At 38.0% G+C, this 19721-nt stretch overlaps 1 protein-coding gene across 1 annotated transcript in view; it reads right to left on the bottom strand.

The window, feature by feature from the left end:
- Positions 1-1338: 1338 nt before the first annotated feature.
- DIAPH3 (diaphanous related formin 3) overlaps positions 1339-19721 on the bottom strand; it is a 235406-nt gene continuing 217023 nt past the window's right edge. The window contains exon 28 of the mRNA XM_074160602.1: positions 1339-1598. Coding sequence (XP_074016703.1) covers positions 1339-1598 — 260 coding nt within the window. The remainder of the gene's footprint in view (positions 1599-19721) is intronic.

The following is a 19721-nucleotide window of genomic DNA, read 5'->3' as shown; positions in this document are numbered from 1 at the left end:
TATAATGACAGTTACAACAGCCCTAGAAACATGAGATTGATTCCCACGACGGCTGAAAAACCCTCCACGCAGTATGTATAAACAGGCCCAGTTTCCGAGTTCTAATTAACTTTATTAATGTTTAGTGCAGGAAGTACGAAGGCAACTTAAACAAGGATATAAAAAGCACTGGAGCATTGAAACACCGGTTTCATGTAACTGACTCTTATTGAAAGACATATTTTTCAGCATTTTGTAAAGAAAAATAGAGTAATTTGGAAGAAAGATATTAGATACCTAATACACACTCTTATAATAAGGAAGCTTTAAGGAATGGAGCAAAGATACTAATAGTAGCTTCCTACTCGGTAACACAGGTAGCGATTCTTTATGATGTGCAATTAATAAATACAATAGCAAACACGTAACAATGTACAATGACAGTGAGATAACAGAGATGCAATTATGTGCAAGATTCCTATTGTGCCAGCAAATAAGACTTTATGGGCTACTGGAAAATGAGTTTGTGAAAAACCAATTGTAAAAATCTTTTCCATTATATGTTCCTTTTATAGAAACATATTAACTCACATGTGAAAAGATAAAAAATTACACTGGTATATAACTGTGAAGACATTTTCCCCCACTATGGACACAATTGCAAACCCTGCAATCACAGAAATTGTATATATTATTTTGGTATAATAATCAAAACTAAGCTTAACAGCAGCAATATATTAATCACACATAAAATATATTATTTGCATAGATTTTTTGTTTACTGTCCATGGATTTCCTTTTATTCACCAGGCTTTGGTGCTCTTTGATGAACTCAAAGTGGAACATGGCTGACTTATACGATACATACTTCCTATAACTGTAATTGCAAAGGATGCTATAACAATACTTTTTAGGTGCTAAAGTCTCTTAAGTATAGCAATAGCAGTAGGAAATATAAGAATATCCTTTCTGTTATTTACTGACCCTTATTCCCAGGCGTGATGATTTAACATTATTTAAAAGATATTCCTATTTTGAGCTGCTCTCAAAGCATGTGGTCAGCAGTTTGTCCACTAAAAGGATTGTGCCTTGGCATAATTTATATCTCTTTCTTCTGATATTTTTTGCATGCTCAGTAGGTAAAAACATATAACAAAAATCACCTTGCAGTTATGCAAAACTATAGCATAATTTTGTAGAGTCTTGCAAACAAACAGTTTAGAAATAAAGTATTCATCCATAGAGAAGTTGGGAACTCAGAAGTACGTAATGTCAATAATAGAAAATTAGTGTATCTTTAGAGATGTAGGCTATTAGAGCCTGTTTTTAAGCTTTGATTTAATCCTTTATATGATTATTCTATAGTGCTCGCAGTCTTGCCAGGAGAGCTTCTACTTCTGGAATGGCTTCTCCCTTAGAAGGAGACGCGATACGATCTATTTTCTTTTCTTTGTTGCCTTCTCCATGACAGGCTTCCTTTCTCCCAACAGCCTTGTTCCATGCCATAGAAGAACTTGTTTCCACATCATAAGTAACTTCTTTGGTGGCTGGGTTTCTTGTCAAGTTTAAACTGATACTGTGGTGCGAACATGACTTCTCTAGTTGTCCTTTCTGGTTCTCTGCAGAAGATAAAACAAATAAACCTTGTTTTACTATTAAAATACTCAGTTTCAATATTTTGTAATATAAAAAGACCTCTTGATCAGACAAAATTTTACATGCAGATGATGTACTAGAAGGAGTAATGAATACCAAGGAGGCAAGACAAAAAATATTATCACTTCAAAGGCAGTAGGCTTGGTCCCTTGGAAATGATATAGACTTTACATGATTTCATTAGATTAGCATCCATATTTCCTACAAAATCACACATAGAACCTGACAGCATCCTCCTTTCTTGCTGGAGTCAAAAGAGAAAACAGAGTACTCAGCACTTCTCAGTGTCTTCCAAAGTTTTATCTGGGTAATTACATTTTCTACTTTTTTTTTAATTGTTCAAATTTTAAAATTTATTTAAAAATCTATTTCAATTTAATTATCCATTGTAATAATTTTTCTTGCCTTTGTGATCTTTTAGGCAGCTAAGTAATTTTCAGAATTTGCATAACTTGCTACTTTTTGATGAACGTCACTGGCATTGACTGTCACAAGAAGTTCCACTCAGTTAATATCCAGGAGCTTTGCTGGATTGATGTGTATTAATAGACAGATTTCTTTTTTTGTTCCCCCCCCAAATCGAGTGACTGCTCTCAAAACCAGCATATGAGTGGTCCTTCTCATAGATCTCAAACTTTTTAAAAACAGGCGTACTCAATATTCATGTAACCTTGAGCAAAGCTTGAAAACGGCTTCAACAAACTTGACATGACATTTAAAGTTTTTTGGTTATTCGCTGAAAGATGTTCCATCATCCCAATAGTAATGACTTTGGAGCACAGGCAGTCACTCATGACAGTGTGTTTTATGTGAGTGCTGAAAATTCCTACCGAAAACAGCTTGTACATTAAAAGGCAGCTGCTGAAGATATTTACTGCACTGTCATTCCCTGACCAGGGGCTCTCGGTGATGGATGAGGATTTTACACACTTTCTTGGACAATCTCAGCAAATTTTCTAAGTACGATCACCTTTTGGCAAGTGGAGGAAAATAAATACCTTCTTTCTATCATCTTCTAAATCAGATAAACAATTCTTAATTAAAAATTGATAATAGCCAAATTTTGCACTTAGATGAAAAATGTAATTTCTATTTTATACTGTGGAAAATAATTTGACCCTGAAGATGCAGCAGCACACATTTCAGTTTTCCTGAATCACAGGAGGCCAAAGATTGGGTATGAACACATCTTTATAATTGCATATAATAAACCCATCATACATAATTAAAATAACCCTGGAACGTACACTTTTAAATATCCTGTTCTATTTAAATGTTTATATTTATTGATTCTGAGCACATATTTGCAGGCTGATAAAAGCACGCTACCTATACCAATACACAAAATACTAGCTGCACCATAGCCCTTTTTGTTCACATTCAGTTTAGGGGCAGTGGGAAAAATACTTTGTGTTTTGAAAATCAATACATTTTTTTTAAAGTAGGGAAAAACCTATTGTCATATAATCAGAGATTAAGTATAGATGTTGGACTTTAAAAAGGCAGAAATAAATTAGGCACTGAAAGTAAGCTTCCCAAGTCTACCAACACTCAAATATTAATGACTTTGCAGTTCAGTGGAGTCTTTACCCCAAAATACTCAAGCATGAGGAATTAATTAGGTATAATGAATGAGACTGAATAACAGAGGTGGTGAACACTTATGAACTGAGGCCTCAAAGTAAAATCCAGCAATATTTTCCCCACTGTGCGAGGGGCAGAATAAAGTGCCATAGAGTGAGATTTAGAACAGCAAATAGTCTAAGCAGGGAACTGCTGCAAGTAAGGTATGAAGAAGCAGTAGATGTTGGGATCTATCTAAACTCTTGTCCCGCTTTGAAACTGGGAAACTGATTCAGCCTTCCAGAAATGTGTGTCCCATAACTTGCTGCCTACAATTTGGAATTGTTGTGTGGGGACAGTGACCGAATAAAGCTGACTACAGCTGTGTCTTTTTCCTCCCCTTAAAACAGCAGCAATCAGTTGATATTTGTGACTTTCGAGGCGTAGACTAATAAGTGAAGCATTCAACTTGAAGGATCTGAGTCCTTCCCTTCGGTCAGAGGGGTCCTGCAACAACAGGAAACGGGATTAGGGAAGTGCCTTCATCACTGGCCAGTTTATGTGAGTAGTCCTTGTTTCATCTGTTGTAACTCCTGTGCAGGGAAGATGCCACGATTCACTGGAAAAATCACAAAGTGCCACGTTCTGAATACATAACACTTTAGTGATTAGAGGCACTTCCTAAGTAACGAGAACACTTTGGTCTCAGCTATGCTACAAAAAATACTGAGCAGCTAATGTCAATTAAAAATAAAAAAGATTTGAACATACATATTTTATCTAAATCCATTTTCATCATCTTGGAGTTGTTGCTTCAGCTGCTTCCTAAATCAGGTGGCATCTTTACCATGTATCTTCTTTCAATCAAGGAGGAAGGTCTCCATCTAGCATTGCTATGCCGAAGTGGATGTCCAGCATTAGCAGATATGCAGGTGGGCAGTTCCCTGCTTATCGTAAACTGGCTGTTGTGAATCCCATTCCGAAACACTGAGCTTTGCTAGGCCTGGCTCAGAAAGCACACGTATTACTCACAGTGCTAGATTTTACTTTATTAAATATGCACCTAAAGAATTAACTGCTGTAACACTTGAGATATATATGCTGCTGGTGGCATTTTTCTTATCAGAGTGAAAGATCACTTCCATTTAAGTCAAAGTTTAAAATTAGTTAGGTACCAGCAAGGTAAAAAGGAGAAAGTCTCACTAATTCCTTAGAAATATTAATGACTACCCTGTCATTATTATTTTTTTTTTTAATAAAGCAGGAATTAACTTGTGTTAACTTCAAACTCCTAAACCACCCTGCACTGCTTCATACACTGATTCAAAGCTTGCATGTGTTGGTGATTTGGTACCCTATCCGTTCCACGGTCACGTCTTTAGACTGTTACTGCACCTCTCTCGAATCCTGTGCTATAGTGGTAAACCTGAAGAATCACAGAATGATATGGGGTTGGAAGGGACCTCTGGAGATCATCTAGTCCAACCCCCCTGCCAAAGCAGGTCCACCTAGAGAAGGTTACACAGGAACGTGTCCAGTGCAGAACGTGAAGTGCATTTTCAACCTATAGCTGTTGTGGTAGGTGGTTTAACAAAGCCAGTGCACCTTGCATAGAAATTAAAAACTGTTAGAAGCAGTTTTAAACCAGTTATAAGAGGGAATTTCCTCTGTTTCTGAAGGCAATATTTGATATGGCTGCCTGCAACAGCAAGAAGATGGCTTAGCGATATTGGTCACTGCTTTAATCCCACGTTTCTATGACAAGGGTACCCACAGAAAATCTACAAATCATATAGATAGAAACAGCATTTTCTAAACTACTTTGAACATTACATCATGGACACACATAAATTTGGTTTGTGCTTTTGGGAGTGAACTATATTCGAAACAAATTGCAGAATAAAATACATACATTTACACACACACACCTTGGATCAACTACAATTTTAAATAATTTAATATTATAAAGTCACTAAAGGTTACAAGAAAACTACTAATGGAAAGCCACTTCTACATGTAGTCTAGCTAGGGAGAAAGCTTACATTTCTGGAGATGCACTATTTGTCCACCTACTGTAGCAAGGTGTACCTTCCGGCAGTAAGCAAGACAGAAAGAAATCAGACATTAAAAACCACTGGATAAAGACAGAACTCATTAATTTGCTGTATACATTTGAAGTAGTTGAGTCAAGTTTCTAACATTTGGTCACTTTTAGCAATCAAATACTGTCATTCACCTGTATCATAACAATCATTACACAGATGAAAAAAAGCAAAAACTTTGAATTCATATTTAACTTTTCTAAACGTGGGGGTGTGAAGACATTTACTCATAACAGTTTTGACTTTCCTGCTACTGAATGCTTCCAGGCACAGGTTAGGCAGAGCTCGCACTGCACATACTAAAGTCTCAGTGTCCGGGTTCCATGACATTTAAATCTTTTTCTTTCCCTTGCTCAGTATCTAACTCTTGTGGGTCCTTCAGACATATTAAAATTCCATTTTCGCAGATACGAATTTCCTGAACATTGCTGTTAATCAAAAACATTTCAAAATCATATTCACATAACCTAGAGCCAAATAGCTACTATCATCTAGACACAAGTCTTTTAAAATTACTTTGATTAACAGCAATGCTCAGGAAATTCAGTTGACAGAAAATTGTGCTTAATAGCTTTCCATAGTTTAAACGGTGTCCTAGCAGAGAATAACTTATAATGATATGCTTATAATCTATTAAAGGCTACATTCTTTATATTCAGAAAAAGGAAATTGTGCACTACCATGTGAACAAAAAAAAAAATCAGTAGTATGAGACCTGCCTGCTGTGAACCTGGGGAAGTAAAATATGATCAGTTGGAGATTTTTAAATCCTGCATAATATTGTTATATATTACCTTTAACAGAGAGCAAAAATGATTTCAAGAGGCTCACTAAAGTACAGATACAGATTTTTTTTTAAATGACTAATAAATATTTTTTCAAAAAGGGCTTTGAAAAGCTTTATTTCATTGCACAGTTTCTTAATAAAAGTCTTGATAATAAGGACATATTTAGTTTCTATGTAAATACTTGTACACCCATTGAAAAATAAAGTTGCAAATACAATAAGGAGAACTGCATTACATGGCATTATACGCTTGTATTACAGTCATACATCTCAATGTGGAGCATGACAAAACTGTAACATAAGAAAGAACAATTGCAGTTACAACCTCATTACATCTTTTACCGAGTTAACAGTGAAAAATGCTCAAAACCCCCATGGAATATTGCCGATCTCTCAGGCTTGAGTTCCGTGTGTTACATCGTATTCCTGAAGCGGTGTCTATGCTAAGATTTTTCTTAAGCCCATGCATACTCACCAATCTTACCACCCATGCAAATTATTTTTACATTATGAGTCATGACTTGCCTGTGCTAGAAGATATTACGAGGGCGTGCCCCTGTGCCAAATGCTTTTGGCTTGGTAAAAGTTAATGTCCCTGTCCGTAATCCTCATCACCGGCTCCCCAGGGGAGAGCCAAAGTTTGCCTCTGGTTGCCTACACCCGATGCATGGAAGTGAAAATCCGATGTGCTGATTCTGGATGCAGCTGTTCAGCATTCCCACAAGCTGGAATGCTTGCAGCAGTCCAGCCTCCATGTCTGGAAGTCCTGTCCATCTTCCACAAATTACATTGACGACACCATCGAGCGTGTCCCAATGCAACCTTACCAAGTGTGTTTAGACCATGGTCACATTCCATGGGCCTTGTGAGGCTATCAGTGCATACCCCCATATGCTCCATCTAAATAAACAGAAGCCCTTGAGAAGTTTTTCTGGAGATGTTCCTAAAGGGTTCTCTTGCCAATACCAAAGTATAAAGCATTGCTGGTGCTTTGCTGAAGATATAAGGAAAACAGAGAAACAGTTTCTAAGCATGAACTACTTTTTCTGATGTAAACTGAGCAATACTGGTTTATGGTTCAGCTGGTTGAGATATACTTAGATAGACTCTTGTTTCGAAAGGCTGTATATGGCCACTGCTGGCAGATATTTTGAGGACCTCTGTTTTTAAGTTCAGAACAAGGTAGAGGTTCTGAATTCCCACTTCAGCCGCATCTAGCTTCAGCTCCAAAGTGGACAGGTGTATTGGGTGTAGGTAGCAAAGTATTGGTAGCAGAGGGGCTGCAGGGGTGGCCTCTGTGAGGAGAAACCAGGGGTTGCCCCTGGACATATCCAGTTCCAGATGGCTCCAAAGGATCCACCACAGGGCACGGCTGAGCCCATCACCCCCTTGTGCCATTCGTTCACTCACTGATGGGACTGATTTCTTAGTTTTGTTTCCCAATACCCAAATCAGTAGTCACACACGCACACACATATATATATATAAATTGGCAATAAATTAATTTTCCCCAAGTTGAGATTATTTTGCCCTTGGCAGTAACAGGTAAGCAATCTCCCTGTCTTTATCGTGACCCATGAGCTTTCCTGCTCCTGTTCTTCCTATTCCGCCCCCATCCCTCCCCGCCCCGCACCAAAGCGGGGACTGAATGCGCAGCTGGGTTGGAGTTTGGCTGCCACCTGAGGCCAACCCACCACAACAGCTTAGAGATAAGAGGATTCCACCTGTCTTTTGGCATTCCCTATTTTAATTTTCCAATTAAAAAAACCCACAAATTCTGAAAATTGTCATTTTGAATTTACAGATTCCAAACTCTTGGCTTTTTACGAAACGTCAAGAGGAAAATTGTTAATTCTTGTTTTCCTCTCAAGTAGGATATGAGACTCTTGTTTCCTGCACTGACCCCCCATTCCTATTAGAGCTTAAGATAATGGACAGTTGTGGGCCCCCATTTTTTTCAGGCACCCTTCTTTCCTTAATGTCATTCATACAGCCCAAAGTTGGCCCTCTGAAATTCATTCCCAGACTTTGGCATTGGTGTTAAGATATCACAACACCTAATTATCTTTCCTGAAAGCCTGCCTTCCCACCCAAAAGCAGAATTTAGACATAATATGAAAGACTGCTATAGCTAGAAGGTCCACGTCTATCACATAACATCACTCATAAAAAAATGGGATAGCCCCTTGCTAGATAGTGTAATGGAAAATACTTAAAATACTTTTAGTGTCACTTTTTATTAGTTTCATATTTTTCAACATTTTCTGTGACTGACAAAGGTAGGATTGGAGAATGTCCCTGAAATGTTAAAGGAGTACTGTGTGTTGTTACGATTTATTTCAGTTATACCCTGCGGCCCCAGCCCTAACACCTAAAGGAGCAGTAGCTGTACTCGAACGATCTTTGCTTGATAAGTACTTTCTTACACCCTAGTATTTCATGCTAAATGCCCACAACTTGACAAATCTACAAAGCAGACAATAATTAATGAGGCATGGAAAAGTGTTACTGATTTTTGAAACATTTTAAAAATATTTTTATGCACATTTCATTTAATAGTTGCTGCACTTCTTGAGTGTTGTGTTAAAAAGGTGTGAAACACAAGGTATAAACACTAATCAGAAAGCTCAATTTAGATGAGAAAGTTTTCAGAAGCAGTGAATGTAGGTTTTTTTGTTCTTTTCAAAGGCAAGAAGAGAGTATGTCAGCACTAAGTGAGGCTAGCATAGAGAAATTATAGAAACTAAATTTCCAAGAAAATCAATTACAAACTGTGTGCAAACCAATTTGTGGCAAGAGAAACTATGCTGGACCAGCTCTCTTTTACATGGCCCTAAAGCAAAGCCTTTAAAAATTCTTTTAATCCCTTACCTACCTGCATCTTCTCAAAGACTACTTTAAGTTGATCACTCCATTCAATCTTTTTCCTATCTTTTCCAAATGTACTTTGCATTTGCATTGAGTTGGGACCAATTTCTCTGTTTAAACTAATATATTCTCACCTTTAATATGGCAATGACTTTTGTTACAAGAAATGCAACTTTAAGTTACTGGGATTTAAATGAAAGACTTGAGTGCCTGTCATGATGAAAAGAGAACAAAAGTGTGGATCAGACAACTGACAGAAATCACCCAAGGTTTTATGTGAGAGAAACAACCTGGGAAGGTGTCTGACGGCTAATTCAGACTTAGGAGTTTGGCATCCTCCCCTATTTCACTCTGAATTACAGTGGATCTTGTGTCTTCTCATGCATCTTTCCCTAGAGGAAGGCACATTTGGGAGTTCCTAGGAAACTACGAAATGGAAACTTCCAAAATAGAAATGTACTTTGTGGCCATTATTGATTTTTAGAGCACATGGTTTGAATCATTCTTAAAAAAAAATAAATGTGTAAGTCTCTTAATTTCAAAATGGATAAATAATTTGGTACAATTTTAATATTAATAAATAATAAATTAATCTTCTTAATTACATTAGGATGAAGGGGGTAAAAAGATAAATCTTGATCTACGTGGATACTCAGTGGCAGTGGGTCTTCAGGCAGTGGCCAGAAATGTTATGCAGCCAAGGTATTTATGGGATTTCTCCCAAGGCACAAACAGGATAAACATCAGCTTTTTCTCTTCTTTAAGTCAGGAAATGATCAGGAAATTACAATGATTTAGACTACTTAAAATTCCTGAAATGTGGTTTATTACTTTTTTTTTTCACTTTGTTCACAAGTATATTGTAGCTTGCTGTTTCAAATCCTCTTCAGAGTTAAGAGAGAGTCAAAAATGATGACTGTGTAAGTTAGTGATCTGTGACAAGATACACAGAGGTCCATAGTCTAAAGCTATCCTCTGTTCAGCTGATGATAATTTATGTAGATCCCACATACTAAACTGTCACTGATGCCTTTGAGCAGTAGACACATTTAGTTTCCAAACCTGTCTGCACAGTATCTACCTATAGATGAATACTGCTTTCAAGATACACTTTGATAAAGAATTTCAGGAATATGCACACAGACTGCTGCCATCAAAGGAAAGCCACTGGCAGCTGCAATGGGTAATGATAAGTAGTATGTTGGTGAAAATAACCAAAATGGAAAAGAAACACAATTTGCAAAAAAGAAAAAAAAAAACCACAGTAGGAAACCTCCTGCCTCTGGAAAATAAACCCCCTCAACAAATCCAAACAACAAAGCAAGTCTTAAAGACTGACCTCATATGTAAAGAGATTCCACTTACTGCGGTTCTAAATAAAACTGTTGTTTCTGTTAAGCATTTACTATTTAGCATAAACATTTAAAACCCCCTACATAACTATGTCTAGTAATTGCCTTAAGAGCTTAACACTATATTATTTCTTGTCCACTATTCCTGATATTCATAGAACGGTTAGAGTTGGAAAGGACCCTAAAGATCATCAAGTTCCAACCCCCCTGCCATGGGCAGGGACACCTCCCACTAGAGCAGGTTGCTCAAAGCACCATCCAGCCTGGCCTTAAACACCTCCAGGGATGGGGCATCCATAACTCCTCTGGGCAACCTGTTCCAGTGCCTCACCACCCTTACAGTAATGAATTTCTTTCTGGTATCTAATTTAAATCTCCCCTCTTTCAGATTAAAACCATTACCCCTTGTCCTGTCACTACACTTCCTGACAGAGTCCCTCGCCATCTCTCCTGTAGGCTCCCTTCAGATATTGGAAGGCTGCTATAAAGTCTCCCTGGAGCCTTCCCTTCTCCAGGCTGAACAACCCCAGCTCTCTCAGCCTGTCTTCATAGGGGAGGAGCTCCATCCCTCTGATCATCTTCATGGCCCTCCGCTGGACCCGTTCCAACAGGTCCATGTCCTTCCTGTGTTGAGGACTCCAGAGCTGGAGTGTTTATAAGCTGTTCCGTAACTATTCTAATAACTGCTACAAACCCATACAATTTTTATTTCCTATTTTTAGCCCAAACTTCTATTCCTAGGTTTATATCTGCTATCAGAGCATTGATAAGTTGAATTGCCTGAAGGTAGAGCACAAATATTTTGTAACGTCAGATCAAACCAATGTGGGAAACTTTTTGGAAAGCAACGGACACGTTGAACTCATGAGCTTATGAACTTTGTGTAACAGAAGAGATACCGAAATATGGAACGAGCTACTACAGTCCGAAGGTCAACATGAAGGAGGAAATCACACGCTGATACTGAAACTGCTACTCCTCAACAGATGCTGAATGTGTGTTAGTAAAAGATTGACTTGGCATAAACAGTAACATAGTGTAGATACTAAGTTACAGCTGTATTTAACCAATAATAGTTTGCGTGTATAAGTTTAGAAGCCAATGAGCACAGAACACGGAGCTAACCCACGTTGTAGTAAAGTATATAATGGTTTAAGTGTTTTAATTAAACGGCTTCAGCATGATCATATTGGTCTGTGTCTGAGTCCCTGCTTCAGCACGATCATATTGGTCTGCGTCTAACTCCCACTGCAAACCAATGGGGAAAAAAATTGTCCTTCCTCATCACAGAGACTTGTTTTTAGGAAAACAGCTTTAAAAGGAAGGGAGCCTGATAGCCTATGGTGTTCTTGCAATGCTGTTGGATAATAGTGAACAGACAGCCCGAGCTGGACAGTGACTAGTGATCTGTGAGGGCAAGAAATAGCAGTTGAGTAGAAACTTAATTTTCTCACATATCTTTAACGGGTACCGGAACGATGTCCTGGGGCAGTTCTTGCCCTCACAGATCATAGTCACTGTCACAGTGGGCTGTCGTTCACTATTATCCAAAAGATTGCAAGAACACCATAGAGCTCTCAGGCTCCTTTCATTTTAAAATGTTTTTAAAACAAGTCTCTGGAGGGAAGTAGGGCAACAGAGAGCACTGCATGCTGTTGTTGCTATGGTAGGTAAGAATGTAGTGATTTACTAACCTGGAAAAGTATTTATGAGAACTCCAAATCCTAAGTAGATCGAAAAAAGATTTACACAACATTGATGTCAGCTTAAAGATATCCGTCCTTCTTTATAGCATGGGTGCTCCTCAACAGGACAGAAGCAGTCCTGATTGTGAAGTTTAACTTGTGTAAACTAACATCCAAGATTGCCTCCAGGAATATACTGGAGATGGGATGAAGCCAAATCATCTTAGTTCATGTAAGTTTACTTGTTCAAGCTTTATTATTACGGCCCTTTCTTTCCTCCGACAAAGCTCTGCAGAAAGCAGTGCAAAGCGTGCTATCAAGGAGGCTGAAACTGTGTAGCAGTAAACAGTGTTTTCAAGAAGATCCTCACACAAAACTAAATACTGGGAAACAAAGGCAGAGGAAAAGTGATTCATCTTCCCCTTGCTCTGCAAGACTGCATATATATTCCTTTGACAATTCTTCTCTCTCTCTTTATATGAAGCTCTAATTAATGCTATGTGCTTTCACTTAATTATTTCCTCTCTTTGGGATGGACTGTAATTGGGCCTTGCTCATGTGTGGAGAGAGACGGGATATAAAAAAAAAAAATGTTTTTAGTCTGCACGTGATCCAGCCATATGTGTATTTGACACCAACAACTGTACTTTGCAAGTGTGACAAATTGCTTCGAAAAGGGACCAGGATTTCAACTGAGTCTAAAAGAGGAATTTCTTTTTTAAAGACTGATATTACTGACTATTCCAAATATCACTGAATTATCATACGAGACAAATTTGAAACACATTGTCATGTGTAATTAATCCAGTTGTGAATTCAAAATGCTGTGTTTAACATTATTAATGGTATGCATTTTTCACATGATTAACATATTTACTGCCCTATATTCTGACAGTTAAGACTCTCAGCAGCCACTTTGGTATGTAAAAACATCAGAAGCCAACTATAGCATTTCCAGTTTCCTCTGTTCCTAATCAATTGCATGCAATTACTATTTAGTGATAACCAGCTAACAGAAGTTAATCTTGCTATGTAAGAGAGGATTTTTTTAATTTCAAGAAATCTAAGACAAAACACATCTTTGCACTTAACAGAAGAAACCTCTCTCTCATTTACAGAGGAACTTAGAGAGAAAATTTGTGGAATATGAAAAAAATCAGAGAGACTGAAAACCCAAACCCTTTACACTCCCTGTGAAATCAAGGCAGAAGGCAGCAAGACCTCCCAAGCCACTGAAACAAAGAATTCTTACACACAGACTTGGTTTTCCTTTGTCTGTTCTGACTTATGAAGCAGCCTTGCAAATGTGTTTAGCTCAAAAAGGTGATATTAAAAAAAGTTGGTTAGAGATCATCACCGTATATTAATTATGCAAAAGAAGCCAAACCAAATCTAATCAGAAAGAGCAGACTCCAAACAGGAAAAAATCTTTTTTTTTTTTTTTTGACAGAGACAGTTAAGAAAACATTTATGGTAATGCCAGAGCATCTGCTGATTACAGTCAAAGCTGCAGGATGCCAGCATTAAATCACTGAACCGTCTTGACAGCTTCTGGGTACTCGAGTTCAATTCTAATAATAATTTGCTGCGAAATTTATCCAAATCTGAAAATTAGCCAGAAAATGTTTACAAAGAGTATAGATAAGAGTAAATAAAGCAGACACAAATTGATTTGCATCTGAAAAAACATACCTAAAATAGATGTACAGCATTCAGACATTCCAGAGCTGCATGTAAATTGGTAAATCTCTAAAAAAGACTAACCACTTTAAGAACAGAATATAATTTTATCAACCAATTTCTCTTGATTGTGACCTATCACCTTTTTTTTTGTTTAGAATTGTTAGCGTGCTTGTTTGTTTAATATAAACACAGATTAGCCATTTCAAGAAGGCCTGCACCATTTAAAATCAATTTTTAATTCCTGACACCTGAGGATTCTACACAGAACAATATACTTCATTGTAAAGCTTTAATTGATGCATCTATGTGCTACAGAGGGTGATTACTTGAATAATAAGAGACGTGTGATCTGGTTGCTAAGCAAATGTGAGTAAGAGAAAAAGCCCAAGAAACGACGTAACAATGAATCAAGGTGTGATGACAGGATAATTATTCTATGAACTGTCATGTTGAAGGACTTGCAGAACATTGACCTGCACATGATCACACATCAGAAGATTGCCTGAGGGGTAATTAAAATAATAATATACAAGTCCAGTCAGTCACAAAGAGAAAAATATATGCTTAACGTATTTCTCTGTAGCACACATGGTCAAATGCATTCTCATGTTAAATGTAAATGCTTGAACAGTGCAAGGATTCAGAGGACAACAGATTACAGCAAAGACCACTGAAGTTTATCTGAATTAGCATTAATGCTTTTCTTTCTTCAGTTACTCTGGGCATTCAACTAAATATTATTCATACTATGACACAATTAAAGCATAAAAAACCTGTGAACTGACTGTCTGAAGGAAGTTGGAAATAAATTTAATCCTTTCAAAATATGTTTAAGGTTTTAATGTAATACATTAAAAAAGAATTACTGTTGGGTAACAAGTACTGTTGTGGTGGGTTGACCCTGCACAACAGCCAAACATCCATCCAGCCTCTAGCTCACTCGCCTTTTCCATGGGGTGAGGAGAAAATAGAAGGAAGGTGAGAAGACTCATGGATAGAGACAAAGACAGCTTAATACGCACAGCAAAAGCTCTGCGTGCTAGCAAAGCAAAATAAGGAGTTCATTCACTATTTTCCACTGGCAGGCAGATGTCCAGCCACCTTCTGGAAAGCAGGGGCTCAGAAGCTTGCTTGGTAAGACAAACGCCGTAACCACGAACATTCCCCCATCCTCCCCCATCCATTGCTGAGCGTGACAACATATGGTACAGAGCACCAGTTTGGGTGAGCTGGGCCGGTTATGTTGCCTCTCAACCTTTTCCCACCCCCAGCCTCCTTGCTCGTGTGTTTTGGGGGTGGAGGGAGAGAAGCCTTAATGCTATACAAGCACTGCTCAACAACAGCCAAAACACTGCTGTGGGATCACCGCTGTTTCTGTCCCTAATACAAAGCACAGCGCCCTGTGGGCTGCCATGAAGAAAGTGAACTCCATCTCAGGCACAGCCAGTAAAACTGCAGATATTGTAACGACTCTGTACCTAGTTGCCATTGTATATCTAAATTGGATGAACTCTTTTCCCACGACAGAGTTAAGACTTTCAGGGCAGACTTTAACATGATTCCATTTCTCTCTCACAAGCCTAGACTTTATCTCCAGGAACATACCCCAGGTCCCAGCAATGGATTCTGCATATCCTTCTTACGTGTAAACGTGAAGACACACTTGAACTGCCTTCAAACCAGCCATCATCAGCCTTGCTCTTGGCAGAAACATTCTTCCCGCTGTCTGTGCTCTTCAACCTGCTTTTTGGGTGAGCTTTGCCAATAGTGTGGAATCACTGATGGTTTCTTCTTTGCAACTATACTGATTATAGATGCCTACTCAGTGTAGACAAAAAAAACCTCGCAAAACAACCTATTTCCAGAACCAAGCTAGTCTGTGATGGTAACCTCTTGATTACTCAGAAGAAGAATAAATTCAGAAATCTCTCCTGTTATTCCCTATGTAACTGAAGATACTGGAAGACAGACAATTAGGAGAAGTTCTGTGGATACTTTTCAAAAATTTAAGGCTGCTGGGAATATCTGAAAAGATTTTTTTGGAACACAAAGCATACAGTTTACATGTACAAAATTCATACAGACTAGGATGTCCATAGGTTACTCTCACATCATATATAGGCATGATCATAGCACAATTCTAAAAAAGAAAATTCTTTTTCTCCCACCATATTCTAGAGACGCTAAAAACACCTTTTAGGAACCATACTACATAAAATAATTATAATGACACTTCTTCCTAGAACGAATATGTTCTGTAAACAAATTGTTAGCGCATCAATTAAGTTACTCATACTAAATATGCTAGAGTTATATTCTCAAATCTTTTCTAGCATCTTCATTAGTGCTCATTTCAAAAGAGTAATGCTATACTCAAATAGCTTTAAATGCTAAGAAGGAAAACAAATGCTATTGAAAAATCTCCCGATGTTCAGTAGCTCACTGTGGTCCAAATAAAATTTATTAAAATGCAAATCTCAAGCACATTAGTATTAATTTCAAAGTAACATCCTATAGAAGAAATATAATTTTTAGTGGCGTAATAAAATAATACCACTTACAAATCTAGATTCTCAACATTAGCCAGCAGCATTATGAATGACAATTCAGCAGGCTCCAAAGACAGCCGTAAAAATCTTGGAGGAAAAGAAGTAGGATGGATATTTATATATTTTCACTCCAGAAGCATCTTAACTGAGGAAAACTCTGGGGAAGGGAGTGGGGAAGGGAGAATATCCTCTACCTCTAAGACTTCAGCTATTGCCACCAAGAATTTACCTCACGTCTCTTAAAAATGTTTTCTTTTTCTGAGCTTACTAGCCACACAGATTTTTTCCATAAGTTAAGATTAAAATCAGGACAGTTTCAATAAACGGAAGTGAATGTATACATTTAACTCTTTTGTTATCTAAGAGCATACAACTTAAACCAAAGCTTTGATTACATTTGTGTAGGTGCATTTCCCTTTCCTTTAAATTAACAAACATTTTTGTTGTGGTAATGAATGCTCTAAAATATTCTCAGTTAAATTTCAAACCAGAAACTAGATATCTAACTGGGCTTATAATAACTACAGCTATGAAATGTATATAATTCATTGACTGTGGATATGTACCTATTGCAGCTACAGAAATAAAAGCTAGGTCTTTGCTTCAATGTTGTATAGAATTATTTGAAACAAGAGCATGCCTAGCCCTGTGCATCCTTGTGCCTGACCAAAGGCTGTTGAGCCCAAGGTGAGATTCACTGGACCGAATGGATTTGTGCTGGTTGCCTTAGGCTCCCTTCACAGTCAATGAGGAGAAACAAGCACTTCTAAACTGCGCTTCATTTCACCCTGATGTAGGTACTTCAAGCAGGTAAAGAGAGCTTACGGTAACTCACTCAGATGTGAATGCCTGCACTCCAGACATCTAAAGGTAACTTCTGTATCTGGAACCTTCCATTTTTGACTGCAGCAAAGTCTGCATAAAAGGCAGACTTCCTAGTCTGGACAGTGACAGCTAATTGTAGAAATAGTATATTCTCTGCAAGGGAGGACAGGGTGCATTTTCGGTGATTTTAAGGCCTGATAGAGTATCGATCTCACCACCTATTTAACACAAGCTACAGCATTTCACAAAGCTTTTTCTGGCTGCATAAAGAATAGAATTGAAATTAATTATATTCTGGTTGCTACAGTGAACAGCTTGGATATAAACAGGGGAACTTTGTTTTGTATATAACTTACTGACATGAACTGTAGATGTGAATGTTGCCATTATCAAGTACACTGCTCAGCCATTAGTTATCGCAATTTTTTCCTTTTAAAAAAGCCTTCACGTTCACTGACCTTTTTCTTAGGTAGATGTAGATCTTATAGTTGTTTAGGTTCCTATCTTTCACAGATTTGTGATACGCATACTTTTCTGTAGCTTTGCAAGTTTCTGACAAGCTTGAAACATACTCTGGATTTAAAATCAGCCTATAAAAAATAAATGATTCCTACTTCTGTACTGGTGTATGGAATTCTACCCTTCACATGAAAATCATCACTGCTTTGAACTGAAGCTGGCTTAGATTTAGTCCTGGCCATGCAAAACTGATAGACTCCAGTAGCGTACATTCAAACTTAAGAATCTCACATCCACGGAGGACTACGTGTTTTAGCCTTTAGGGATTAAAATATAAATATGGTGTTTTGCCTGACAAGGCAACTCTGTGATTTTTAGATATCACTCAGTCCTGACTGTTATAACAACATATATAAGCAGTTATAAACATATTTCACGCATATATTAAAGACTATTTGCCTCTCACTTGTAAACATGTTAAATATGATGTTAGATTTGAATTATTCCATAAAACATAAAGCTAAAGAATTAGTAAAGAAAAGCATTAAGGTTCCAACATGGGAAAGGTAAAAATAATTATAAAAAACCCACCACATAAAGGTATTTTTGGTATGAAATAAACAAATACATTTACTTAAGGGTCAATGTTTTGAAAAGACATTTCTGATTAGTCTTTTACACTATATTCCATCTTTCATTCAGAAAAAAATAGAACTACGCCCATCAAAATTAAAATAGAAATGCCCTCATCAGATTTCCCTCATCAGATTAGGCATAGCTCCATATTCCTTCATGCATGTAGGAATGACTGTGATACAAAAAGATCCAGCTGAAATGTATTGCAAATTTAGGAAACACCTTTTTTATAGGCAAGTTCATAAACTATTTGTAGGTGGCTGAGGTTGTTTTGTACTGTACTAACTACACAAACTACATAATTTTTGAGTGTAACACAACGTGTGGAATATTGTCTACAGATCCTATGCAGCCACTAGCGCTGTACTTCACTAAAATAAAGTCTTTGTAGAGTACGGTAGCCCCAGTGCAGAATCGTTCTGCCTGACTCCGCAGGACAATAATGGTAAAGAGATTGCACTGTCAAGGGACTAGTCAAGGGAAAAAGGCAATCTTCAGAGCACAATTAAAAGCACATACTTTAGATATCTATTGCCTTCTTTCGATTAGAGAGAGAGCCTAGCTTAGATTAGTTTTAAACAGATAGTGATGGCAGGCAAATCAGATCCCATGTAATTAAGCAGAATATACCTACATCAGACCGTGAACTTTGTTTACCTGCTTTACATATGTCTAAACCTGCCTGAGAACTGCCAGCTGTGAATGGCAATTTCTCACCAATATTCTTTAAAAATGTTTTTTTCAAACAGAAGTGGGCTGAAGTAGCTGAATGGAGTATATGACAGACAGACACCGTTGAGAGTAGCACTGTGGATGATAGCTGGCCGGCTGTAGAGGCTGCACCAATACAACTTCCCAGCCAGAAAGATGGGTAAATCATAGAATTATAGAATCATCTAGGTTGGAAGGGACCTTCAAGATCATCAACCTAACTCTGATAAAAAAAAAAAACAACCCAAAAAAACCACCATCACTAAACCATGTCCCCCAGCACCATATCAACCTGTCTTTTGAACACCTCCAGGGATGGTGCTTCAACCACTTCCCTGGGCAGCCCATTCCAATGCTTGATAACCCTTTCAGTGTAAAAATCCTTCCTAATATCCAGTCTGAACCTCCCCTGGTGCAACTTGAGGCCGTTTCCTCTAGTCCTGTCGCCTGTGACTTGGGAGAAGAGACCGACCCCCACCTCCCTACAACCTCCTTTCAGGTAGTTGTAGAGAGCGAGAAGGTCTCCCCTCAGCCTCCTTTTCTCTAGGCTGAACAACCCCAGCTCCCTCAGCCTCTCCTCATAAGGCTTGTTCTCCAGACCCCTCACCAGCTTCGTTGCCCTTCTCTGGACCCACTCCAGCACCTCAATGTCTTTTTTGTGGTAAATCTTGGAACCGAGAGTCCTCATCTGCCCTGGGAAGACATTTCTGCTGTTCAGAGAATAGCGATTCTTGACTGCTTTAAAGGTGACAGGAACATCATTAGGAGGGGACTGTACTTCTTGTGTTAGTTCAGTAACAACAGACTAGTTTCAACTGCAATTCTGTTTGTAAGGATTTCATTCTTAATCAGGTCATAATGAGAGG

This window comes from Numenius arquata, chromosome 1, assembly GCF_964106895.1.
Source record: "Numenius arquata chromosome 1, bNumArq3.hap1.1, whole genome shotgun sequence".
In the NCBI taxonomy this organism is placed as follows: Eukaryota; Metazoa; Chordata; class Aves; order Charadriiformes; family Scolopacidae; genus Numenius; species Numenius arquata.
This window is presented reverse-complemented; position numbering and strand designations above follow the sequence as displayed.